The sequence below is a fragment of the Hyaena hyaena genome, unplaced genomic scaffold, assembly GCF_003009895.1.
Source record: "Hyaena hyaena isolate Hyena2069 unplaced genomic scaffold, ASM300989v1 scaffold_247, whole genome shotgun sequence".
NCBI classification, from domain to species: domain Eukaryota; kingdom Metazoa; phylum Chordata; class Mammalia; order Carnivora; family Hyaenidae; genus Hyaena; species Hyaena hyaena.
The window spans coordinates 683,068-707,160 of NW_024080879.1; the positions used below are offsets into that span (position 1 = coordinate 683,068).

General features: G+C 38.8%; 1 protein-coding gene across 2 annotated transcripts; it reads left to right on the plus strand.

Annotated features, from left to right (window-relative positions):
- Positions 1-2,544: 2,544 nt before the first annotated feature.
- Positions 2,545-22,100, plus strand: LOC120240070 (serine/threonine kinase receptor associated protein). Of its 2 annotated transcripts, none has more exons than XM_039244661.1 (10): positions 2,545-2,975; positions 3,694-3,829; positions 9,728-9,809; positions 10,582-10,654; positions 13,706-13,802; positions 14,466-14,603; positions 16,850-16,986; positions 19,454-19,603; positions 20,278-20,343; positions 21,023-22,100. In XM_039244661.1, exons 1-10 carry the CDS (start codon positions 2,864-2,866, stop codon positions 21,082-21,084), a joined length of 1,053 nt encoding a protein of 350 aa, XP_039100592.1. In that variant the 5' UTR covers positions 2,545-2,863; the 3' UTR covers positions 21,085-22,100. The 2 variants fall into 2 exon arrangements, with proteins under 2 accessions (XP_039100592.1, XP_039100593.1); XM_039244662.1 differs by having other exon boundaries at positions 20,281-20,343.
- The last annotated feature ends 1,993 nt before the right edge of the window (positions 22,101-24,093 follow it).

A 24,093-nucleotide genomic window follows, 5' to 3' on the forward strand; every position in this document is an offset into this window, starting at 1 on the left:
AGTTTTGCAGCTCTTTCCCAGTGGCCGTCTGCTGTAGACATAGCTCTGGGAATTCAGGTTCAGATAAGTGCTCCCTTTCAGATGATTAGTACCTCATCTTCCTGAGCTTCTTCAGCGTTCCTTATTGGTTACTTCGGATCCTGACTACATCTTAGAAATGCTCCATTCATTAAACTCTACATTTCCTACATTTCAGTGTGCCAGCTTTCTCTACATTTCCATGTGCCAACGATTTCTTGCTAGGAAACATACTTGGTCAGATTTATTCCCAAGTACTTTTTATGTCTCGAAGCTATTTTATATGGCACATTTAAAAATTACATTTTCTGTTTGTTGCTAGTTATAGAAATGCAACTAGTTTGTGATACTTTTTTTTCGAACTCCAGCAACCTTGCTAAACTTCCATTACTTCCAACAATTTACCTTACATCTTTAAACCATATTTCTTTATGTATTAATCTCCATGAATAATCTTTAAATAAACACAGATTTGTAACTTTCTTTGCAACACATGCCTACTTGGGTTATCTAAGCATCTAATAGAATTCTGTGTTGGAGTGATATTATATTAATTGCATGAAACTGTCTTCTAGACAGTTCTATACATTATGCAACGCTCACCACCTAAGGGTGACAGTACCATCTGTCCCTATATAAAGTTGTATACAGTCCGTAGAGACAACGTAGTTGTAAGTTATATACTTACCCACACAATGAGCAACAAGTGGATATATACTAATATTTTACTGACTAGTTGCTTTAACTTGAGTTGTGTCTTTTATTTACCTTCATCAGTAATGCAGTTATTTAATCAGTAAACATTTATTGAGCATCCACTGAATGCCATTCACCCTTCCAGTACTAGAGTACAAAGATGACAAAGCGATAACCATTGCCATTATAAGAAGCTCATAACCTAAGTTTGTGAATGGAGTCTCTGTGTGCGTGTTGGACCACGTAGGGCGTAGAACCAAAGATAATGGAAAACACATGTAGTAAGTCTGTATTATAAATAAGTGAACAAAATGCTAAGAAAATAGAATGGGGAAGTACTTCAAGTCTCCATCCAAGACCTGAATCTTGAGTAAGTAATACATACTTATTACAAAAAAGATGATGGAGAAGGAAACAGGCCATTTGTCTGAGTTATTGGTATGTGCTACAGTATTATGGCCTTGGGAATAAATCAGTGAAAGGGCCACAAAAATCTGTCTTCGCCTTACATTGTAACATAAAAGAAGAAACCAGTTGCCCCAGAAAGGACGTTTCCTGCTTACAAAAGTTTTGTATGAGCAGTCAATCAACAGTTTTACATAGTTTACAGAGCAGTAATACTCATGTCGGAAGTGGGCTGCCTGTAGAAAGATAATACCGGAGTTCCTATTTATACTTAGTGTTTAGATTCTTCTGGTATTTATGTTTTTGCCTAATTGTAATGTATGCATGTAACATACACATCGTCTCCATAATGGGAGTGCAGATTCAAATTTTATTGAGGTGAATATTTCATCAAAGTTTGGGGACCACTGCTCTAGAGTCCTTCGAAGTCCTCAAGAGAAAGTAATATAAATTTAACTGTATTTATTTTTTTTAAAATTCGAAATGTTTTTTATTTATTTCTGAAAGAGAGAGAGAGACAGCGTGAACAGGGGCGGGTCAGAGAGAGAGAGACACACACACAGAATCTGAAACAGGCTCCAGGCTCTGAGCTGTCAACACAGAACCCAACCCGGGGCTCGAACCCACGACGAACCGCGAGATCATGACCTGAGACGAAGTCGGAGGCTTAACCGACTGAGCCCCCCAGGCGTCCCTAAATGTAACTATTTAAAACTACCTAACACTCAGATCTAAAACGCTAACACTACTGGAATTCTTATGAGTGCCTGGAAAACTACGTTTTGTTTTTTTTAATGTTTTATTTACTTCTAGGAGAGACAGAGAGAGAGACAGCGTGAGCAGGGGAGGGTCAGAGAGAGAGGGAGTCGCAGACTGAAACAGGCTCCAGGCTCCGAGCTGGCAGTCAGCACAGAGCCCGACAAGGGGCACGAACCCACAAACCGCGAGATCAAGACCAAAGCGAAAGTCGGACGCTAAACCGACTAAGCCACCCAGGCGCCCCAAGAAACTACGTTTTTAAGGGCCTTACTTGTAGACAATCCCAGAGGAGCTGCCTATGTAGCTGTTTAGTAAAAACTGGGGGAAAAAATTCTTATTAGATCTTTGCTGGTGTTTCTGCTCAGATAACAAGCACAGGCCGGCCAGACGGATGGCTTGGCGCCTACTCCACAGGGTCGCCAGGTCCCGGCTCCGAGTAGGGCAGGGACAGCTGTCGCACTCAGCGAACCCCGCGGGGGGGACTGAGGACCCCGCCGCAAAGTCTAGAGCGTCCCTAGGCGCCGTACGTGGCCGGCGTGGGACCCGGGTCACGTGCCCAACCTGTGCGGCTCTAGCGCCTGCGCACTGCTGTCCTCTTCGCTCTTCGGGCAAACTTGCCTTCTTGCTAGATCGTCATTTCCGACGGACGCTTGGCGTCACTGGTGTCGTCACTTCCTGCCGGTACCGGTGCGGACGGTGCGGGGCTTGCCCGCGGGTTCTCCGGTTCTCCCCCTCCCCTACTTTCCTCCCTCCCTCCCTTTCCCTCCCTGGCGGCTGTCGGTCGCCCGTCGCAGACACCCTGACCCGTCCCCAGACCCCTTCCTGACCTCGCCGCTACCCGATTGGCCTCTTTTTCCCGTTTCTCGGCCCAGCCCCGGCCCCCAGTGTCAGGGCGGGGGCCTTGAGCCGGAGGCTCTGCGGCAGAGGAAAGAGAAGAACAGACGGCCCTCGGCTCCGCAGCCGGATCGCTCGGTTCGCCGCCGCCATGGCAATGAGGCAGACTCCGCTCACCTGCTCGGGCCACACGCGGCCTGTGGTGGACTTGGCCTTCAGTGGCATCACGCCCTATGGCTATTTCTTAATCAGCGCTTGCAAAGGTGAGCGGGGCCCCTGGATCCGGGTCCCCGACGGCTCGGGCTGGCTCCAGAGGCACCCCCGGTGTCGAAGGGCGATCTCAGCCTTTGAGATTGAGGCCAGCACTGGGCTGATGGGGAACGTGGTATTCGGGATTCGCCGCTGGAGCCGAGAGAGGCCTTTCTGATCCTCGGATGGGGCCAAGTGTTGCCCTCCCCCCCCCCCAGTCGAGGCCTCTCATTTTACTTTCATTGCTATTTCTGGAGAAGTGGGACTGCACGCTTGGCCTAGGCGCCCCGGCCAGCAAATACTGCAGATAATCTTTCAAGATTTGGGGAATGAAGAAAGTAGGCCAGGCTAAGTAATACCTTTCCTTATTTTACAGGGACTTGTCATTCCTGTTATTTCATTGGACATGCCTTTGTAGTATCAGCCCCGGTTTTCAATTGGAAACTGAGATTGAGGTTAAGAAGTTGACCCAAAATAAAACTCTAGTCTAGATTATTTTGACACAGATCCGTATTCTTCCCACCGAATTGCAGATGCTTCAGTGAGAATGTCTGGCTCAGCTCTTCTGTTAATTTAGTTCTGGACGTTTCATAGTGACCCCAGTGAATGAGAATAGTTAAAAAATAAAAGCACTGTTCCGCTTTGTTATTTAACACAATCACTTTATGTCCGAGCCTTAGATTTTAAGTAATCTGAACTTCGAAATAACATGTCTTTTTAAATGTGTTTTAGACGGGAAGCCTATGCTGCGTCAGGGAGATACAGGAGACTGGATCGGAACATTTTTGGGTCACAAGGGTGCTGTGTGGGGTGCAACATTGAATAAGGATGCCACCAAAGCAGCCACAGCAGCTGCGGATTTCACTGCGTAAGTATAGCCAGAACAGCCAGTTTCGGAGATCTCCGTGGATTGTTAATGAAATACGCAAAGCTTCAACCTCAGTTATTCGTAAAATTCTGACTCCGGGCCTACCGTTATAGAGCACATGATGTTTAATCTCACGAAAATTCCACTCTAGTCCTTTCTGCTTCTTTCTCTTCAGTGGTTCTCACCAATTTTCAGAGACTTTAAATGACTTATTGTGTATGTCTGGATTAGGACCCAGGAACTTGCATTATTAACAAACACTTTAGATAATGAATCTTGGTGGTCGGGTTTACAAATACGGCACTAGATGTGCTTTCTGAGCGATACTGCACACTTCTGTGGCTCCCTAGTGCTGATGGCCTGGAGTTTGAGCCCCATCTCCTTCTCTGTGTTTGTTTAAATTTATTTAAAAAAAATTTTTTTTCCTTCTCTGTGTTTGTTAACTGGCTTTACGCATACTTAAAACTTCCAAACTCCATTACTTTTTATTTTCTAGGGTTTTTAGGGTTGAAATTTAAATCATTCCTATTTTTTTCCTTACATCCACATTGTCGTCGTTGTTAATTCTACCAGCAGCATATCTTCTGGCTCTGATGTTTTTATGCCCTGACGACTAGTATCTTTCCTGTCTTTTTATCATCCATAATTTTCCTAAAAACAGATTTCATCATGTCACCTCTCTAATGATCTTCCTGTCTTCCTTCTGCAGTTTCGGTGGTTCACGACCTTGGCATGTACCCAAGAGTAACCTGGGGAACTTTGAATTATTCAGGTGTATGTGTCTGGGAAATTCTGATTTGATTGATCTGGGAATGGAGTCCGCACATCCCCCAGCATCAGTTTTTTTTTTTTTTTCTTCAAGTTCTCCTACGTGGATCTGATGTCTAGTCTTAGAACCACTGGCCTACAGGTTAAATTTCAGTTGTTGCCAGTTTACACTTAGGCCTCATCTTGATTTATCGACATCATCTGGCACTGCGCCCCATATGCCTTACAGTATAGTGACACCAAACTTCTTGTTGGCAGAATACATCTTACGTATTTTGGTTTTTGGCTTTTGCATATATTAGAGTGACTTGCAATGACCCACTTTCCCCTTCTGGGCACTTTCAGAGTTTATATACTCTTGGTATTCTAGTTTCTGATGGTGTTTATGACTTAACAGACACCTAAATGTTTAAACTGACAAAGGCAATGTCAAGAGCAATTGTGTGTGACAGTAGACTTCGTTAGACTCAAGTCTGGAGAGTAAAAGGAGTCTCCCTTCCTTCCTTCCGCTCTCCACATTAGGAGTATTTGTAAATGTGTTGTTCCTTTGTTTGAAGCAAATTAAATATGCACAGTTTATTATAAAAAATGAAGACAGATTGTGGTAGTAGATATATAACTATGCATTTGTTGAGACATGTAGATTTCTATACCACAGAATGAATTTTACTGTATATAAAATTTAAAAATAAATTAACAGTTTTTAAAACAAGGAAAGGGAGATACAGTGCTTATCTGGGATTAAATTTGAGATGGTGAGAGAGCAGTAATAGAAGTTATAAATGTCAGCCTGAACTTTTTTCTGTGCCTTCAAGGAATATATCTCTAGTACGTCTGTATGCATAACTGTTAGAAGGCCCTGTGCTGTACCTTGTTGTGATTCTATGTAATCCTGGTAAAAGAAGGAGCTGTTGATTTTAAATCAGTCCTGTAACATCAACAGTTTTGGGTCCAATGTTGCTAGGGATGTGAGCTTGCATACCTGTCACACGTCGCTTCAGTTCGCCTCTGTTAAGTTAATTTGGGAAAAAGTGATTCTCAGATGGAAGGCTTCTGGAGCGCAGGAAGCCGAACGTGTCCATTCCTTCTTGTGCTCACACTACCCCTGTGTTAACACTTCTGGCGCTTTTATAGCACATAATTATGTGTTGCTTCTTGAGGTCAGGGGTCATGTCTCAATTTTTATATTCCCTGGTTAATTCAGTACTTTTTATTTGTCGTGTAAGTAACTTGAGGAGGTTTTCTAAAGTAGCGGGTAAAGGATGGGTTAATCATAGATCCCGGTTTTGCTTCCGTACTACTTGTGTCCGCCCGCCAAGAGTTTAGCTTCTTTTCCCTTCCACTCCTCCAGAGTTTGTTTTTCGCTCAGTCTGGTAGGAACATTGTCGTTGGGAATGAATGTCATTGATTTTATAACAGAGATAGAAAATTGAGGTTTTCAACTCTAGTAGACTTCAGACATTTGAGAGATGGATATTAAAAATGTCCACAGTTTGGTGTAAAAAGTGAAACTAGTTCCCAGTTTGGTGTAAAAAGTGAATAGTTAATAAAGTGGCGTTTTAAACATAATTAAAGTTTTGGGGTGCCTGGTAGTTGGTTGGGCACCCACTCTTGGTTTCAGCTCAGGTCGTGATATCAGGGTTGTAGGAGTGTGGAGCCTACTTGAGATTCATTCTCTCTCTCTCTCTCTCTCTCTTTCTTTCTCTCTCTCACAATCTCTCTCTCTGTCTCTCTCTCCCTCCCTCCCTCTTTCCCCACCCCTTCTGTCTCTCTCTCCCTCTCTCCTCCAGTGCCCCTCTCCCCATCTCACACAGGCTTGCTCTCTAAAGTTAAAAAAATACAATGAAGTTTTAAATGAAACAAGTTGTTAGACACTACAAACAGTAGCATTAAACAGGACAAGCTTCTGAAGTATAATTCTGAAAGGATACATTTTTGTCAACCTCAGTTCTGGGCCCTATCAGTGTTAATTGGTGAGCACATGTTTTGTCACCTCCTGCTTGAGGGGCTTGCTCTGATCTTTAAGACACTTGTGCAGAAACTTGCTGGGGAGGATGCCTGTCTCTGTAAAATCTGTGAAGGCTCTTCGTTTATACGTTTGACCAAATGATAATACCAGACCTCAGGAAGATAAAGAGCTAGATAGAAATTGCTGTTCATTGGATAACACCTCTGAAATGGAGAGCGAAAAAGGCGTGAAGAAAATACGGCACTTTAAATACTTAACAGAGTCTTGGAAAGAGTAGTCAGGACTTTATCTTGCTGCCAAAGGAACACTTATCTTTATTTAGGTCACTTATAGAGCATTAGTAACCCAAATCACACATTTGAGGGCGTGTCTGAGGATAGGTATTGAGTGTTGTTTTTGTGCTTGACATTTCGAGTCTCAGTGTCTGTGTTTACGAGTAGCATTAAAAGCGTGAACCAGATTCTGTGCTTGAATCCGGGCTCCCGACATTTCGTAGTTCTGTGACCTTGGGGATTTATTTAACCTCTTTTTCTCAGCGTCGTCCTCTATAAAGATGAGAATAGTAGTAATGCTTCTCTCTATTGTCAGTTGTGAATATTAAATGAGTTTAAATGTCTCTAATATTTAGAGCAGTGCCTAAAATGGAATGCGTGTGTAAGTGTTGCATGTTAGCTACCGCTCCCACTAGACCAAAATCAGATATATATGGTTTTGGAACATCTTTGACTAAAGCCATGAAACTTTTTGGTTTTGTGCAAGGAGGTTGAGTAGGTTTCAGTATAAAGAAATGCTTTTGTTTTTCTCCCCCTTCCGTTAAGGCTTTAGGTGCCATGATACAGTGGGAAAGACCTAAGCATTCACTTTGGTGAGAGCGGAGTTCATGTGCTAACTATGCTGTGTGTTTCCCGTTTGATATCGGGTTGCTTCCTAAAACTTTGGCTTTCGTATCTGTAAGATGAGTATAAAACCACATGGTTTTGGGGAGGATTAGAAAGATCCTTCTCCATCTACATCCTTGGAGTTTAGCATAGTGGTCTGTTGCATAGTAGATGCTCAATAAATACTGGTTGAGTCTTACCCCTTATTCAGTGTCTGTCTTGGAGCAGTGGGAGTGTTGGATATATTCTCTTTTAATGATTTGCATGGGACTTGCTGTCATGGATCAAAATAGCTTCCCCCACTTACCTGATTAATCATAGTTGGTATAAATAATTTTTAGGAAGCCCCTCCGCCTTCTTATGTTTCCCAGAAAATTCATTCATGTCATGTTTATCTAGAGGTGTATTTTGTTCTAGTGGAGAAAATATAGTCAGCAGTGCTGATCTGTGGGTCAGTTCGGAATGCTTTCTTGAGGTAATTCGGGCAGTTGAGTCAGGTGATGAGTACGCTATTTCCTGAAACTCCATCCTCTTTATATCTATAAGCTTTACTTTCCATGATCCTCTTCTTAGCATCCCTGCTTTCGTCTTAAAATCATTTGGAGAGGGTGCCTAAAGTGGAGGAGAGTATTGTGCTCTGTTCCAGACGGTGATTAAATGGATCCGGAGTTAAGCCCAAAAATCTGTAGGTGACAAGGTTGTATAGTCAGTTTTCTCGCTTGTAAAAGGACAATAGGAAGATTGATTTTTCTCTGAATAAGGTTGCCGATAAATTGAAGGTGGTGTTATCTCCTTTTTGATGACTTGGTCATGTTAAGATAGCCAAGCAGTTTTTTCCCACGTAAAATAGCTTTTTTCTGGTTAAGCGTTAAAGAAGTTAAGCAACCTCTCTTTGGAGACCTGTGGTAAGTCTGTTCTGAGGATAAGAAAAGTATTGAACAGATAACGATTATTATATGCGCAAAACAGGGGGTGTGAGGCGGATCAGTAGTTTAGGGCGATGACAGGTACTTGAGGAGTTGTGCAGAAAGCACATGCTGCACGATTCGCTGGCAAGAGGCTGTTGTCCCTTCACTGCTTTCACTGGAGCCCTGCCGCCAGCCAGTTAACACCACTGTCAGGCCTGGTGGTTGAAAAATACATTAGAAAACACTTAGGTTATCCTAGATCATCTTTAGGGCTATAAACCCTTTTTCAGATTGTTACTGTGAATAATGGAAATATGCCAGGGTCAGTACAAGTGATTATTAGAACACACTGTGTCGGAGAGTGTCATCTTCAATTTTAGTCGTGTTTCTAAATAGGAGGGAAGAGACTGTAGATATGTTGGCCCCTGAGGATACTGCTCTGGTCGTGTTTTCCCCACTCTGCCCTCATTGTATGTTGTTCCCTTTATTTTTAAAAATAAATCTCAGTTACATTAAAATGAAAATCTTTATGGAGTATAGCTTGTTTGCTCTTAATAGTTCTTTTCCCAGTAAGCAAGGTTTTTCTTGTTAATCTTTCAATAACCACTTCTGATAGAAAATGAATTTTCTTCTCTAAGCTTTTTTATTTGGGGCACCTCTTATAGTATGCGTGTGTGTGTGTGTGTGTATTTGCGCGCGCGCGCGCGCATAGACACACAACCATATATATTTTTTGGGTTGGAGTGGGTCAGGGAAACATCTGAGAGATTAAAAAATCCTGTGTTTTTAGCATTATATAATCAAATGCTGATACTTTGAGGGAAGTTAATTGGACTAGAATTTGAGAACTTAAGAGTCAACTTTGAGGAAGAGATAGGGAGGACATTTTCTTCTCTACTGTCTTGATTTAAAATTTTATGTAACCTGTATCAGGGCCTTTCATTCTCCTGTAAGTTCTTTCTAGGATTTCTTGTTTTTCACTTGTTTTGTTTTGCACCTACGCGAGACTATAGAATAGAGAAACAAATTGGAAAGATGAAACTTAAAATTGGTTACAATGTTTTGCAGTCTTGCCGAAAAGATACTATGGCTGTAGGCCAAAAGTAAGAATGGGTTGGTTCATGGATCTCATTTACTTAAATTTGTAGATCTTTTTCATTGTCACATTAGATTTGTTACATGGATTCTACAGGTATATTTCTTTTTCTTTAGAATCATTTAAAATATTTCATCAAATGAACTCAACAGTGAAGGATATTAAAGATAAAGAGAGAGATATGTTACATTTATATAACATTTCACATAGGTAACTTATTTGGGAATCATCAAAATTGCCATTATGTTTATCTTTTAATTTTACTCTTTTTACTTTTAGCAAAGTATGGGATGCCGTCTCAGGAGATGAATTGATGACGCTGGCTCATAAACACATCGTCAAGACTGTGGATTTTACGCAGGTATCAGAAAACAAAATTTATTTTAGGGAGTGAAATTGCTGTTACTATAAGATGTAATGATGGTTGTATATTTTGATTGGTTTGTACACTGGGGTGATATTAGGTGTATATTGCCTTATATTTGATTTAATTGCGTATTAACCATAGAGATTTATTTATTTGGTTAATCGTAAGATACCCTGGAAGTCTTGGATGAGTCCTCTGTCAGTAGCAATAAACATCTAAAATGTTCAAATAATGTTTCCTCACTACTTTCATAAGGGAGAGGATACAGTTGAGATCATCAAAGAAGTGTTTCTTAAGGGGGAGGGAGGCAGGATCAGGGCAGATGGAGAAAATTCATGGGGTAGGTGGTGTAATACATTTGAACTGGGGAGCTTAAAGGGTTTTGGCAGTTATGAGAAGGATAAATGTTCTACAGTATCTTCTCAGGAGTAATTGGTATGTGTTACATCTCTTTGTGATGTCGGCAAACTTTATATAAAGTTTATTTATTTTTGAGAGAGAGCGTGAGCAGTCGAGGGGCATAGAGAGAGGGAGACACAGAATCTGAGCTCTGAACTGTCAGCACAGAGCCTGATGTGGGGCTCAAATTCATGAACCCTGAGATCCTGATCTGAGCTGAAGTTGGATGTTCGGCCAACTGAGGCACCCAGGTGCCCCTGATGTCTGTGAACTTTACTTAGATTTTAGTTGGCATTGAAGAAGTTTCAGAAAGATACAGCTGTTAAAATGGCTAATCTGTTAACATTTTCCTTGTGTGTGTTTTCAGGATAGTAATTACTTATTAACCGGGGGACAGGATAAACTGTTACGCATATACGATTTGAACAAACCTGAAGCAGGTAAGCATAATTTATGTCTGTTTGTATTATATTTTCTTTTAAATTAAGTAAGTTTTCTTGATTAAACGAATCATGTTCAGTACTAAAATTTGGAAATTAAAGATAGTCACAAAGAAAAAAATGAAAACGTAATTCAGAATCCAGTATTAATCATTGTTAATATCCTTAGTTTTGGGTTCATATTCTTCCAGGTTTTTTTTCTATGCAGATCTCTTTTTTAATGTCCATTTATTTGCCACATTGTGCTTGTGTAGTTTTCTTACAATCTAAAATCTTATTTTGCTAAATTTTTGTCATCTTAAGTTTAAAAAGGTACATAGCAGTGTTACTACTTTTTGGTAGGACCGAATGGTTATCTGTAGAAGGTGAGAAGGGTGAGAGTTCTTAGTGTGTCCATATGTTGTTCTGATTTGAACCATATGAATGTATTAGTTAATATGATTCTTAATTTAAAAAAATTTTTTAAATTGCAATTCATAATTTTTTTATGTTTTTAAATATTTTGTTCACTGTTCTTAATGACTGTATCATTTCCATCCTGTGGATAAGTGGGTTAGCAAATCTCTTACTGTGACCTGTTTGGACTACTTACAGATTTTAAATATTATAAGTAGTGTTATGCTCGGGGCGCCTGGGTGGCTCAATTGGTTGGGCATCTGACTTCGGCTCTGGTCATGATCTCACCATCTGTGAGTTCGAGCCCCACATTGGGGTCTGTGCCGACAGCTCAGAGCCTAGAACCTGCTTTGGATTCTGTGTCTCCCTCTCTCTCTCACTGCCCCTTCCCTCCTCAGGCTCTGCCTCTATCTCTTTCTTAAAAATAAAAATATTAAAAGCGTTTTTATAAGTTGTGTTATGCTTGACGTCCTGGTAATTGCAAATATTTCCACTATTATTTCTGTAGAATAACTACATAGAAATAGAATAGTTGGGACCAAAAGGAGATATACTTGGAAACTGTTGGTAGGAGTTACCAAAGTGTGCTCCACAGAAGTATAAAAATATACCTGTAGTTAACCTGTTCTAGCAAACACTTAGAACTAACTGTATCTTTCTCAGTTCAATAGAAGAAAAATGATTCTGTGTTATTAATGTAAACTTGAAAAAATCATTCATGAGATTAAATAACTGTTGAATGCCATTTTAATCTATTTGTTGGTGAATAGCCTGTTCATGCTTTTTGCCAATTCATCTGTTGTGGTGTTCATCTTTTTTTTTTTTTATTGGTTTTAAGGTTCTTTATTGTGTTCTAATTTGTTGTTTGCTTTTAAATTTTTTTTTTTTTTTTTTTAAGTTTATTTTGAGAGAGAGAGAGAATCCCAGATAGGTTCTGCACTGTCAGCACAGAGCCCATTGCAGGGCTGGGAACTCAGCGAACCTTGAGATCAGTGGACTGAGCCACCTAGGCACCCCTTGGATTTTGCGAGTGTGGAGTCTGTTTAAGATTCTCTCTCTCCTTCTGCCCCTCTCCCCTGCTCATGTGTGCATGCTCTCTCGCCCTGTCTCTCTCTCAAATAAATAAGGTTTATGGTATACACATTGTAAAGTTTTTGGTGGTGAAATTTATCATTTCCTTGATAAATTCTCTTATCACATAGAAGTTGTAAAAACCTTTTCTGGTCCAGATATTCATGTCCATTTTGCAGTATTTTAATGCTTTTCTAGTCACATTATATATATATTTCAAAAGCTACGAAATTATGATGAACAAGATTTTGTTTTGTTTTTATATAAGTCGGTATCCTAAATTTTGTATCATGGGTATTTATTATTTATTCATAAATCTGTGAACTTCAGAAGTTTGTGTGAAAAGTCAAAGCTACGTTGGATATTACGCAGTTATTCTTAAGATACTCTTTCCTAAAAGCATTTCTAAGGTGAGCAAACAGACTACGTTTATAGATAAATCTTCATTAGCATCTGGAAGTATTTCTCTTCATTTTCTTTGAAAACTTTAAGCCAAAACATAGCAAAGTACTTGGACCTCCCTTAACCTCTCTGTCTGACTCAGTGAGGTAGTTCAGTTAGTTAGGTGGGCATTTTTTAAATTTTACCTTTCTCAAAACTGATTTTTGAAAGTGGCTCTTCCACTATAGTGGCAATAGCAATAACAGCAATTAACTGAAATTTTACTGTATGTCAGATGCCAGGTTAGAAACTTTAGATGAATATTCTCATTTGATCCTTATACTCAAATTCTGAGGTATAGGAACTGTTGTTATCCCACTTTACAGATGAAGAAATGAAAGGGTTAAGTAACCTTATTTTGACAGGTTAAATAACCTGCTCCAAATGAAAGTAGTGTTGAATAGCTTTGCCACCAGCATCTGCTTTTGTCCAAAGATGACACCGAGTAGCTTTTTGTTTTGTTTTGTTTCATTTTTTTGAAGGGAAAGTCTCCCAACTGAGACAGGTTCCTATTTTTTTGATGCTTTGCCCTCAGGGTAGAATATTCTTGGGCGGGGGGGGGGGGGGCACCTGGGTGGCTCAGGTCATGATCTCATGGTTCCTGAGTTCAAGCTCTGCATCAGGCTCTGCACTGACAGTGTGGAGCCTGCTTGTGATTCTCTCTCCCCCACCCTCTCAAAATAAATAAATAAGCTTAAAAAAATATTCTTGGAAATTGCCACATTGCTTTTTATTCTCCTCTTCTGTCAGCCGCTATTTCCCTCTTTTGTCCCGTTAGTTACTACCAACAGTGACTTGGATGAAGGTCCCAGTGTTAGTGATGATGTTGGATTAGCTGCTTTTATTTCACTGTGGTAAGGTAATGCTTTTGAAAGCAGAAAGTAGCCTAGAGAGAGTGACGTATTTTACTCCCAAGTGAGGATAACAGCATAGTTCTTGGGATCTTTGATATGCAGATAAATTTTTGATCCAGCGCAGAAAAAACTAAATGTATTCTTTGTAAACAGTAACTTTGCATTGTTTTGGACTTTGAAAAGTTGCAGCCTTACTTAAAATGTGTTTTTTTCTTTTTTCATATCTAATTGTTTCAATATTGCTCAGTGTAAAAAATGAACTATTAATTTTAAATTGTTGTATTTTAAGAACCGAAGGAAATCAGTGGTCACACCTCTGGTATTAAAAAAGCTCTATGGTGCAGTGAGGATAAACAGATTCTTTCAGCTGATGATAAAACTGTCCGGTGAGTAATTTTTCTTTAATAATTCAAAGTTTGAAAAATATTTGACCTTAGTGTTTATATTTTAAATATTTCTTATAGCTGTACGTAGGAAGAATTATCTCCAAACATTAAAACTTCATCTGTATGTAGATCAACTGTATGTAGCTGTTTACTGTTATAAACCTAGAGCAGAATCCACAAGACACTTTACTAAAACTGCTGACATCTTTATAAGCATGTGCTCTTAACCCAAGTCAGTGGACCTAGGGAATCCACGAAAGTCCTGAGATTCTATACACAGTTTTTTGTGCTGACAACCTGTTTCTTCCTGTGGTAATATATAATAGATATCATCATATTCACAAACACAGAGTATAAAAACCATTATTTAGTGACTGGAATTGGTAAAATTAAAACTTCATGTCTTAACAGTGTAGTTTTGTTAAATTGCTTGAGAGTGTATTTAAGTGTTAGAGTTGACTTCACCAACCAGATACCAAGTAATTTAACATTGTATAGGAACCCAAACATCTCTGTATCATCTTTAATTTATGAATTGGAATGAAGGTTGTTATACCACAATTGTGATTTTCTTTCATCGGTTAATCTGTAGATATAATTGGAAATTACACACTTTTCTTAAATGAGTAAATACCACCATGTGTTTCTCTTCCTTTTTTGCAGCCTTTGGGATCATGCTACTATGACAGAAGTGAAATCTCTAAATTTTAATATGTCTGTTAGCAGTATGGAATACATTCCTGAGGGAGAGATCTTGGTAATAACTTATGGACGGTCTATTGCTTTTCATAGTGCAGTAAGGTATGTCCAAGAAATAACTTAATTTTTCTTTGTTTTTTTTGTAACTTAAATATTGGAAGGCAAATGTGAAAGGTATTTAACTCTTTACGAGACAAATCTTAGCCTATGCTATATAATAAGGGGGGAAATATTTCCATACCATTAATAATGTGTGTTTTTTAAGAACTTGGAATATTGAGGAATTAATAATTAATTTCCAGATATTTAGGACATTTATTAGTAAAATTTAACAACTTAAAAAAATTTTTTTTTAATGTTTATTTATTTCTGAGAGAGAGAGGAGAGAGAGAGAGAGAGCAGGGGAGGGTGAGAGAGAGAGGGAGACACAGAATCTGAAACCGGCTCCAGGCTCTGAGCTAGCTGTCAGCACAGAGCCCGACACGGGACTCGAACCCATGAACAGTGAGATCGTGACCTGAGCCGAAGTCGGACACTTAACCAACTGAGCCCCCCCTAGGCGCCCCAAAATTTAATAACTTTTAGATAATTTTCTTAAAAGGATTGCTAGACTGGTGCTATAGTTAACATTCATAACTGTATAAAACCACTGTGATCTTGATTCTCTTATTAATTTTCCCTTTAAAATTTTAGAGAAATAGTGGTTTTCTTCCTTCTCCTGTGAAGTTTGTGTAGACCTAGTGATGTTTTCTAACAACAGTCTTAGTTTTTTTGTGACCATAAATATAGTTAATACTTCTGTTGAAAATTTGCGAAATAGAATAAAAAAAATTTACCCATAGTTCTTCAACCATAGATACCAGAATGTTAATTGTAGTTGTATTTTCTGTTTCGGTCTTTTATAACATTATATGTGTGTATTTATGTGGGCATTTTTCTTTCGTTACTAGGGTCCTATGAGTATAATTTAGACTTTTAGTTTAAGTTATTCTTAGTTATTAAAAACTGTTTGAAAATATTTTTTGGTAGGTGTATTGCAGTATGGGTGTGCTAAATCAGGTATCGGTTTCCCTGTTTGAACCGTGCAATGAGGTATTGCCTTGTAAGAGAAACCTGAGTATTTCCTTACACGAATTAGCAGTTCAAAGGGTAAGAATGTGTTTACAGTTCTTTGTAGGGGTGCCTGGGCTCAGTTGGGTAAGTGTCCAACTCTTGATTTCGGCTCAGGTCATGATCTCACGGTTTGTGAGTTTGAGGCTCACATTCGGGCTCTGTGCTGACAGCACAAAATCTGCTTGGGATTCTCTCTCTCCCTCTCTCTCTTTGCCCCTACCCTGCTTGTTTTCTTTCCCTAAATTAAATAAATAAATAAATAAAGCTCTTCGTATACACGATTTATGTAAAGACTATACCATGTTATGCTCCAGCCAGCAGTCTTTACCTTTTGTCAGAAGAGCCACTTGCAGAGTTGAGCTTTACTGAACGGCAAAAGGAAAGAGCAGGCAGTAGACATGGTTTGCTGGCCGACCGTACGGACTGCCATTCAAGGCAAACAGTTGCTCTTCTGTGATCCTGTACCAGTCATGACTGACGGTAGTTTCCGTGTCTAGGGTGTGCCGATGGGAATAGGGTGGTGGCAGTTAGGAGCTGGAATGTTCTTCATGTTTTGTGTTGGAGCCTTTCAGGATTTTTAGGATTAGACTGGAAAAGAGCCGATGTCCTCTAACTCATTGATACTCGGGTGAAGCTGGTGTTATGCACTGTTGCTTGTTATATAGCTGTAGTTTTCAATTTGGTTATTCGTTTAAAGCTTGGTAGTAAAAACGGAGCCATCTTCAGCAGTTTTATATTTTTATGGCGTTAAAGGTTTTTCCTGTTGCAGAAGTTTATACAGTTTCAGCAATTGAGAGAAATGTACAAATAATCTGTTATGTTAATTACTGACTGTTAAACCTTTTTCTGTTGACAAAGATAATGCATGGTTGTCATGGAAAAATCAAACAATGCAGAATTAAATTTTTTTCAATGTAAAAATCCAAATATAATAGCCATACTGTTTTAATTAGCCAACACAGTCGTTTCCAAGAAGGCATTTGCTGCACAAAGTGCCCTCATATTTCTGGTATGAACTCCGCTTGGACATAGTATCCTTCTGAACTTTTTTTGCTAATATTATTTAGAGGTTTTTTGGGTTTTTTCTGATATCCCTACTTATGTTTGATTAAATGAAGATGTAATTATTCCTTGTGTTTCAGAAATTAGGAACAGTTTAAAAGAAACTAAATTACATCTTGGTATTATTTCTGTAGTATTCAAAACTTATAAATGTTATTTAAATTATTTTCCAGTTTGGACCCAATTAAATCCTTTGAAGCTCCTGCAACCATCAATTCTGCATCTCTTCATCCTGAGAAAGAATTTCTTGTTGCAGGTGGTGAAGACTTTAAACTTTATAAGTATGATTATAATAGTGGAGAAGAATTAGGTGAGTTGTCCCCTTTTTCCTCCCTTAAAATGATGTGTTTACATTTGTGAAATGCTACGTTTCAGTAATCAACACCTCAGTTAGCAAATTTTATGGCTAACTAAAGCTGGCTTATTTCCAAGCGAAAAAGTAAAGGACTCTTTTCCATTTTGGGTAGAGGTATTTGGAGAATTGTAAACAAAGCATGCTGAACTCTCATTTTACCTTTTCCTTTTAAGTGCATTGTATTCTGATATTCCATATGGCAGAGCAGTATATTTGTTTGAGGATGCTAAAAGGCAGGCTTACATCAAAAGTCCATCATCAAACAGCTGTAAGGATATTTGTTCTTTCTGAAGGATGGTGCTGGTATGTAGCCCGTCTACCTGGCTCTTCTTTTTGCCAGGGTAGGAGTCTCTTAGCTCTTTAGAGAATAGTGTTGTAGGGAAACAGCTGTGACTGGTATAGGGATGCTCTTGGCATCTGAATTGGAGGAGATTTTGGGTATTTTTTTGGAGTCTGACTTTTGCTTCCATTTTCATAATAATAGTCCTTAGTAAAGGGGGGCATGTAAGATTAATTTGAAGTTAACATACATCCTAACTTTACATTTATCTAGGTTTCATAGTCATTTATCCAGGTTTACATTAATCTAGGTATTTCATAATCATGGCTCTCAGTATCTACTTTTAGCCTTCCCTAAATAGTTTTTGCTTTTTGACCTAGCATAATTAGTTTTTATCATTTCTTTTTCTATAAGCTGCTTCTTTATTTCTTCTAACTCTCCTGGTTTACCACCCGATGAAACAAAGCTTGTTAGAATTTTACACAAAGAGCAAAAGACAACTTTATGTTTTGTTTCTTTGGGAGAGCTAATGGATTTGGGTTGGATAAATGGAAGTTTGGTGAAGGGACAGTATAGAATCTATTATATTGCTTATGGAACACCTTTTATTATTTGAATATAAGTGACTTTTAAATAAGAGAGTATTTGTAAGTAATCTCTGCACTCAGTGAGGGGCTTGAACTTACGACCCCAAGACTATGAGTCACATCCTCTACCAGCTGAGCTAGCCAGGTGCCCCAAATAAGAGATTCTTCTTTAGTATTTTTATTTAATGTCAGTTTCCAAGGTTTCAGAATGTTTTGGCCATGTATTTTATTCTTTCTGAAAAAGAAGTAAATTATTTGCCTGAGATCTGAGGTCACAGTGAATGCTGGACCTTGGACCCAGCTATTCTCATTGCAAACCTCTCATATTCTTTCTACTCTCGTGAACATTTTTCTCCCACGATAATACTCTCATGGTATTCTCTGTTTGGACAGAAATGGGGGAATATGAGGGTCCTTGAGTTGAATGGACATGGAAACAGAATAGGAGCACTGGTCTAATAAAGACTTTGAGACCTGTTAGGTGATTAGCATTTAGAAAGTAGGTGAGGAAAGTTCATAAATAAGGATGTGATTTAAACAGAACACCACCACTACTGATCTGTACATTTTTTCACCAAATTCCACAGATGAAAATATTTAAGGATCAGTATTGAATTTGTATCTTAATGTTCTGTGTGACAGAATGATTAGTAGACTCTAGATAGTCTGGTAGGAAATTAAGAGGCAACGTGTATAAAGGAGCTCCATCTGGTGGCTCTCTGTTGTCATGATAAGACTTGGTTCCCTGGTAAATAGGCAGTAAGTTTGGGATGTGGAAATTGGGATTGAGCTGAGACTTTAGACCTGTAGAATTTTACTGTAGAATTTATTCCCTTCCTTCATCCTTACTTGGACATGAAGCCTCATTTTTTTTTTTTTTTTAAGAGGGATAATATGAAACCGTAATATATGCTAGAATTAGAAGAGGGTAATTTTACTGAGAAATGGTAGACATTATGTACCACTTTGTGAGAAGAATCACTTCATTTTTTAAAAATGTTTATTTACTTTAGAGATAGAGCATGAGTGAGGAAGGGTCAGAGAGAGGGAGACACAGAAGCAGGCTTCAGGCTCTGAGCTGTCAGCACAGAGCCAGACGCGAGGCTCAAACTCATGAATTGTGAGATCATGACCTGAGCCAAAGTTGGCCGCTTAACTGATGAGGCCAACTAAGTGCCCCTCATTTTTTTTTTTAAATGTTTAATTCTGAGAGAGAGCATAACGAGGTGAGGGGCAGAGAAAGGGAGAGACACAGAATCTGAAGCAGGCCCCAGGCTCTGAGCTGTCAGTACAGAGCCTGACATGTGGCTCAAACTTGATGAACCATGAGATCATGACCTGAGCTGACGTCGGACGCTTAACCAACTGAGTCACCCCGGTGATGGTGACGCAGAATCCCTTCCTTTTTTTTTTTTAATGAGATTTAGTTCTTTAAATTTGGACTTGAGAATTTCGCATCTTCCCAATAATACAGACAGTATTTTCTTTAAGTGTATCAATACTTAGCCAATATTTAAGTCTTAAATTATCTAATAGCTCTTCTCCTTTTTTTCAGAATCCTACAAAGGACACTTTGGTCCTATTCACTGTGTGAGATTTAGTCCTGATGGAGAACTTTATGCCAGTGGCTCTGAAGATGGGACATTGAGACTATGGCAGACTGTGGTAGGAAAAACATATGGCCTTTGGAAATGTGTGCTTCCTGGTAAGAATTTATATTCAAAGTTGTCAAGTTAATGGAGCCCCGGATGGCTCAGTTGGTGGAGCATGTGACTCTTAATTTGGGGTTGGAAGTTGAAGACTTGGGTTGGTAGAATTTACTTAAAAAAAGCCCACAAAGTTATCAAGTGAAGCTTCATGATTTTGTGTCATTTTTCATCATTAGTTTTATTTCTATGTTTCTATCGCCTGTAGATTTTAAATTCTATAATATGGTTTAAGCAGAGAAGCCCATGATTATAAATTGGCTACTGTGTTACTTTGGTTAAATTTTTTTGTTGTGTTTTCTTTCTTTTTCTTTTTTAACCCATGATCATTTGGTGAATGGAATGGACCTAATTCAAAATTTGCTAGAAGGCAGTATAAAGAATTTATATGTAAATGTTTTTAATCTCTAAATGGTATTACTCACTGATCCTTATTAACAAGGTAGACATGTTTTTAATAAAAACACTTAGTTATTGGTCCCAAAGTAGTTGTAGTATGAACTTAAAAGTGAACTTTGAGGAGAGACCTAATATTTTAGAATCATAATTATTAAAAAAGAGGTTCTTGTGTTGTAGCTTGTTGCTTAGAATGATGTGTACTCTTCTTATTAAATATGGGAAGTTATTGGCTGTACTATAATTCACGTGATCATGAGTGCTTTTCTCTCCATAGAAGAAGATAGCAGTGAGCTGGCAAAGCCAAAGATGAGTTTTCCAGAGACGGCAGAAGAGGAGCTAGGTAAGCACTGCTGGGTGAGCCTGTGTAGAGCCCTGGGGGCTTTAAAGTTAAAAGTGTTTGAGGAGTTTTGCTGATTGACAAAGGACACTTATTAAACATGGACATACTTAAATAATGCAGTTTATCATATGTATGTATTTTTCTATACATGTTCATAAGGCAAGTATTTAAGTATCCATTGCATAGTAGTAGGCACAGAGATAATAGTGTGGAGTCGAAGTGGTTATTATTAAGCACTTACTACTTACCAAGTGCTGTTTACTGAATGTAGAATGAAAGATTGTTAAGACGTACCGATCACATAGTAGGTTTGCATTTTGAATAAATAAAGGAGGGGGCCAGGTCTTCAAAAGAGAAGACTTTAATTCAGTGTTTACTAAATAGTTGGCATCGCTCAAAGTGCATCCCGGCAGAGGGGCCTCTGGGAAGTTAAGTTATGGTGTAAGAGAGTGTCATGGGTGAAATACACAAACTCTGTCTTCACTGCATTTTCAGTGACATGAGTCTAGTCATTAAGGGTTTGTACCCTTGTTCTCTTTCTCCTCGCCTTACTAGCACACTTTAAAAAATTATTCCTTTATTACACAAAAATGTGGTTAATGCAGAAATTTACCCAGAAAGTTTCTTTATGAAGTTGACTAATGTGGAGTGTTTTTCATTGTTACTTTTTTCATTACAGAAGAAATTGCTTCAGAGAACTCAGATTCCATCTATAGTTCAACTCCTGAAGTTAAGGCCTGAGCATTGGGCATATGCTACAGATAATGTACAACTTATGGACTAAAACAAGCAAGCAGAGAAAAGCATCAGCCACCCAGAGTTACTCTGTGCTTAAGGCAAACATGAGAGCAGTAAATTATGGGGAATACGAATTAGCTCCAGTGCTGGAACTAACTTGGTGTTTGTTACCTGTACGTGAAAAAAACGCAAGAGTATCAGATGAAGGCAGGTGGAATTAGGCTCCTGTGGTATGATGGCCTGTTGTCTTCTTAATGACTTACGTGCAAGCCAACATCCAATTTCTCTTATTATAATTAGATTTCTTGTAGCTGTTTATGTTATTATGGAGAAGAAGAATATATTGGCCTATTTTTCTGACTTTTCCCTTAAAGCAGAAAGCCTTTTTTTCTTTTGCTTTAGTTGTAAAGAGGGAATTCATGATAAAGTAATTGGTTTGATTTCTCTTTCATTGTACACTGCTTCTGAACATCTAATTGTTTTAGTTGTCTAAATAAAATGCCTCTAAACAAAACAATTTCTGTTTCTTGGGAGATTTGAGTTTAGAAATGGAGGTTGCCAGAAAGTTTTTCTACATCATAACTATATCAAAAGACGATGTGGTTAAAGAATCTGTAGTAAACCTGTTGTTTCCTAATTTTGAAATTCAGTGATTTGTACTGGATTTTTAAAATTTCCATGTTTTTTGCTGGGTTTGCATTGGATAGAAAGGCATACCTTCTTTTTAAAAAATTTCAAAGTGATGACTTATTTAAATGACATATACTAGTTATAAGAAGAAAAAGTAAATCAAAATTGGGGGAAAACAGGAAAATCACTGAAAATCTCACCATCCCCCCAAAATCTGTCAAAAAACTTTACTGAGCATTAATGCACATTTGTGTACCTGTGTGTGTATATACAGATAGTATTTTATAAACGTGGGATAATTGTACACCTGGAATGTTTATTTTACTTTAAGTTCAGATGGCATTCAAAAAGCCTTTTTACCAACCTTATAATAAAATAGGTCAACTGGATTTAGACTTGTACTTATTTTTTAAAATATGAGGAGTATATTAAACTGGTAATTTGGAAAACAGACCAATGAATAACATCTCTGCCATCCTCACTCGTCTTGTGAATGACCCTTGATAACTTTCCTTAAAAGAAATAACCAACCAGAGAATACGTTTGGGGGATTTGCGGTGATCAGAAGAAAGCACGGGAGGCCACTACGGCCTCTGAAGGCCAAGAGAGAGGCCTGGCACCAGAGAGCCGCTGATTACCCAGTCGCAGGCCGGCCGGCTTGTGTCGGCTTGCTAGCTGCCTGCTCTCCGCTTGGCTGCAGCAACATTGTCTGTGTACAGTGAGCTGCTTGGACCCTAGTCAGAGTCTGATTTACCTTGAATGAGCTGAGATTTATAGGTGTCAGATTGGACTCATGAAATTGATGACTCCAGGGGATTTCTTCTTCGGGGTTATAAAAATCTAAAGACAATAACACAGATAACATGCTTCCACATCTCTGGGTGGCATATAGCTTGGAATCTATAAAAGTCGTTTTAAGTTCAGTTTGTAAGTTGAATTTCAGGCCATGAGGCTCTGACATACCATGCCTTAACAATTCTTTTCTAACTAGAATATTCACGTCGGTCAGATCTCTGGTTGACAGTGTTGGATAAAGTGTCAAGTTCTTAAGCTTTTAGCATGTTTTTACATACTGGTTACTCAGGTAAGTCATTTTAGATTTCGGCTTTTGCCAGATTAATGTTGCTTTTGATAGCTACTTTTGTTTTTAATTTTGTTTTTCTGTATTTTTAAAAAGGTTTTAAATTTATTGAAAAAAATTTTTTTAGTGTTTATTTTTGAGAGGGAGAGACAAAGTGTGAGGAGGGGAGGGGCAGAGAGAGGGGGAGACAGAGAATTCGAAGCAGGCTCCAGGCTCTGAGCTGTCAGCACAGAGCCTGAGGCAGGGCTTGGCTCGAACTCATGAACCATGATACCATGACCTGAGCTGAAGTCAAATATTTAACCAACTGAGCCACCCAGGTGCCCCAGAGTTTTTTTTAAATGTTGAAGTAATCTCTATACCCAACGTGAGGCTCAAACTTACAACCCCAGGATCAAGAGTGGCATGCTCCACCAAGTGAGCCCGCCAGGCACCCACTACTTTTGTTTTTGATAACAGAAGGCATGTTTTCAGAGACTTCACTATTTAACTCTTAAGGCTAACCTTGTTTTTCTTGGTAGTCATATATACTGGCTATACAGATCAGGCTGTGGAAACAACCAGTTTGGTATCCTTTGTGTATTGATTTTCTAATGCTGCTGTAATGCTGTAACAAATTACCACAGACTTGTGGCTTAAAACAATACAAATTTGTCGTACAGTTAAGGAGGTCAAAAATCCAGAATGAGTCTCACTAATCTTAAAATCCACATGTTGGCAGGGTTGCATTCCTTCTGAAGACTCCAGAAGAACATCTGTTTGCTTGCGTTTTCCTACTTCTAGAAGCCGCTGATCTTCCTTGGTTCGTCATCCTTTCGTCTGTCTTCAATGCCAGTAGCGTAATCTTCAAATCTCAGACTCTCCTGCCACCATCCATCACTTAAAAGGACATATGTGGCTTCATTGGACCTACCTGGATAATTTCCCCAGTTCGAGATCCTTAATGACCTCTACAAACTCTTTTTTGCCACACAAGGTCATATTTGCAGGTTCCAGGGATTTGGACATGGACGTCTTTTGGAAGCCATTAGTCTTCCTACCACACTTTATAATGGTAGAATCTTCTAGTAGAATTAACTTCACCAAAAAGTTCGGATACATATCTTACTAAAGTTGTACTTGTCAAAGTCTTGAGGGTTTGTCATGGTTCTAACCACTTTTCTGTCCTCATTTTACTAAACCTTCAGCAGATTCAGTAGTTGTCTACTGTTTTTGAAATACCTTTTTTTTCCCACTCACTTGAAACCACGCTTCTGATTTTCCATCTACTTTGCTGACTCCTTTAGTTGCCAATTCTGACT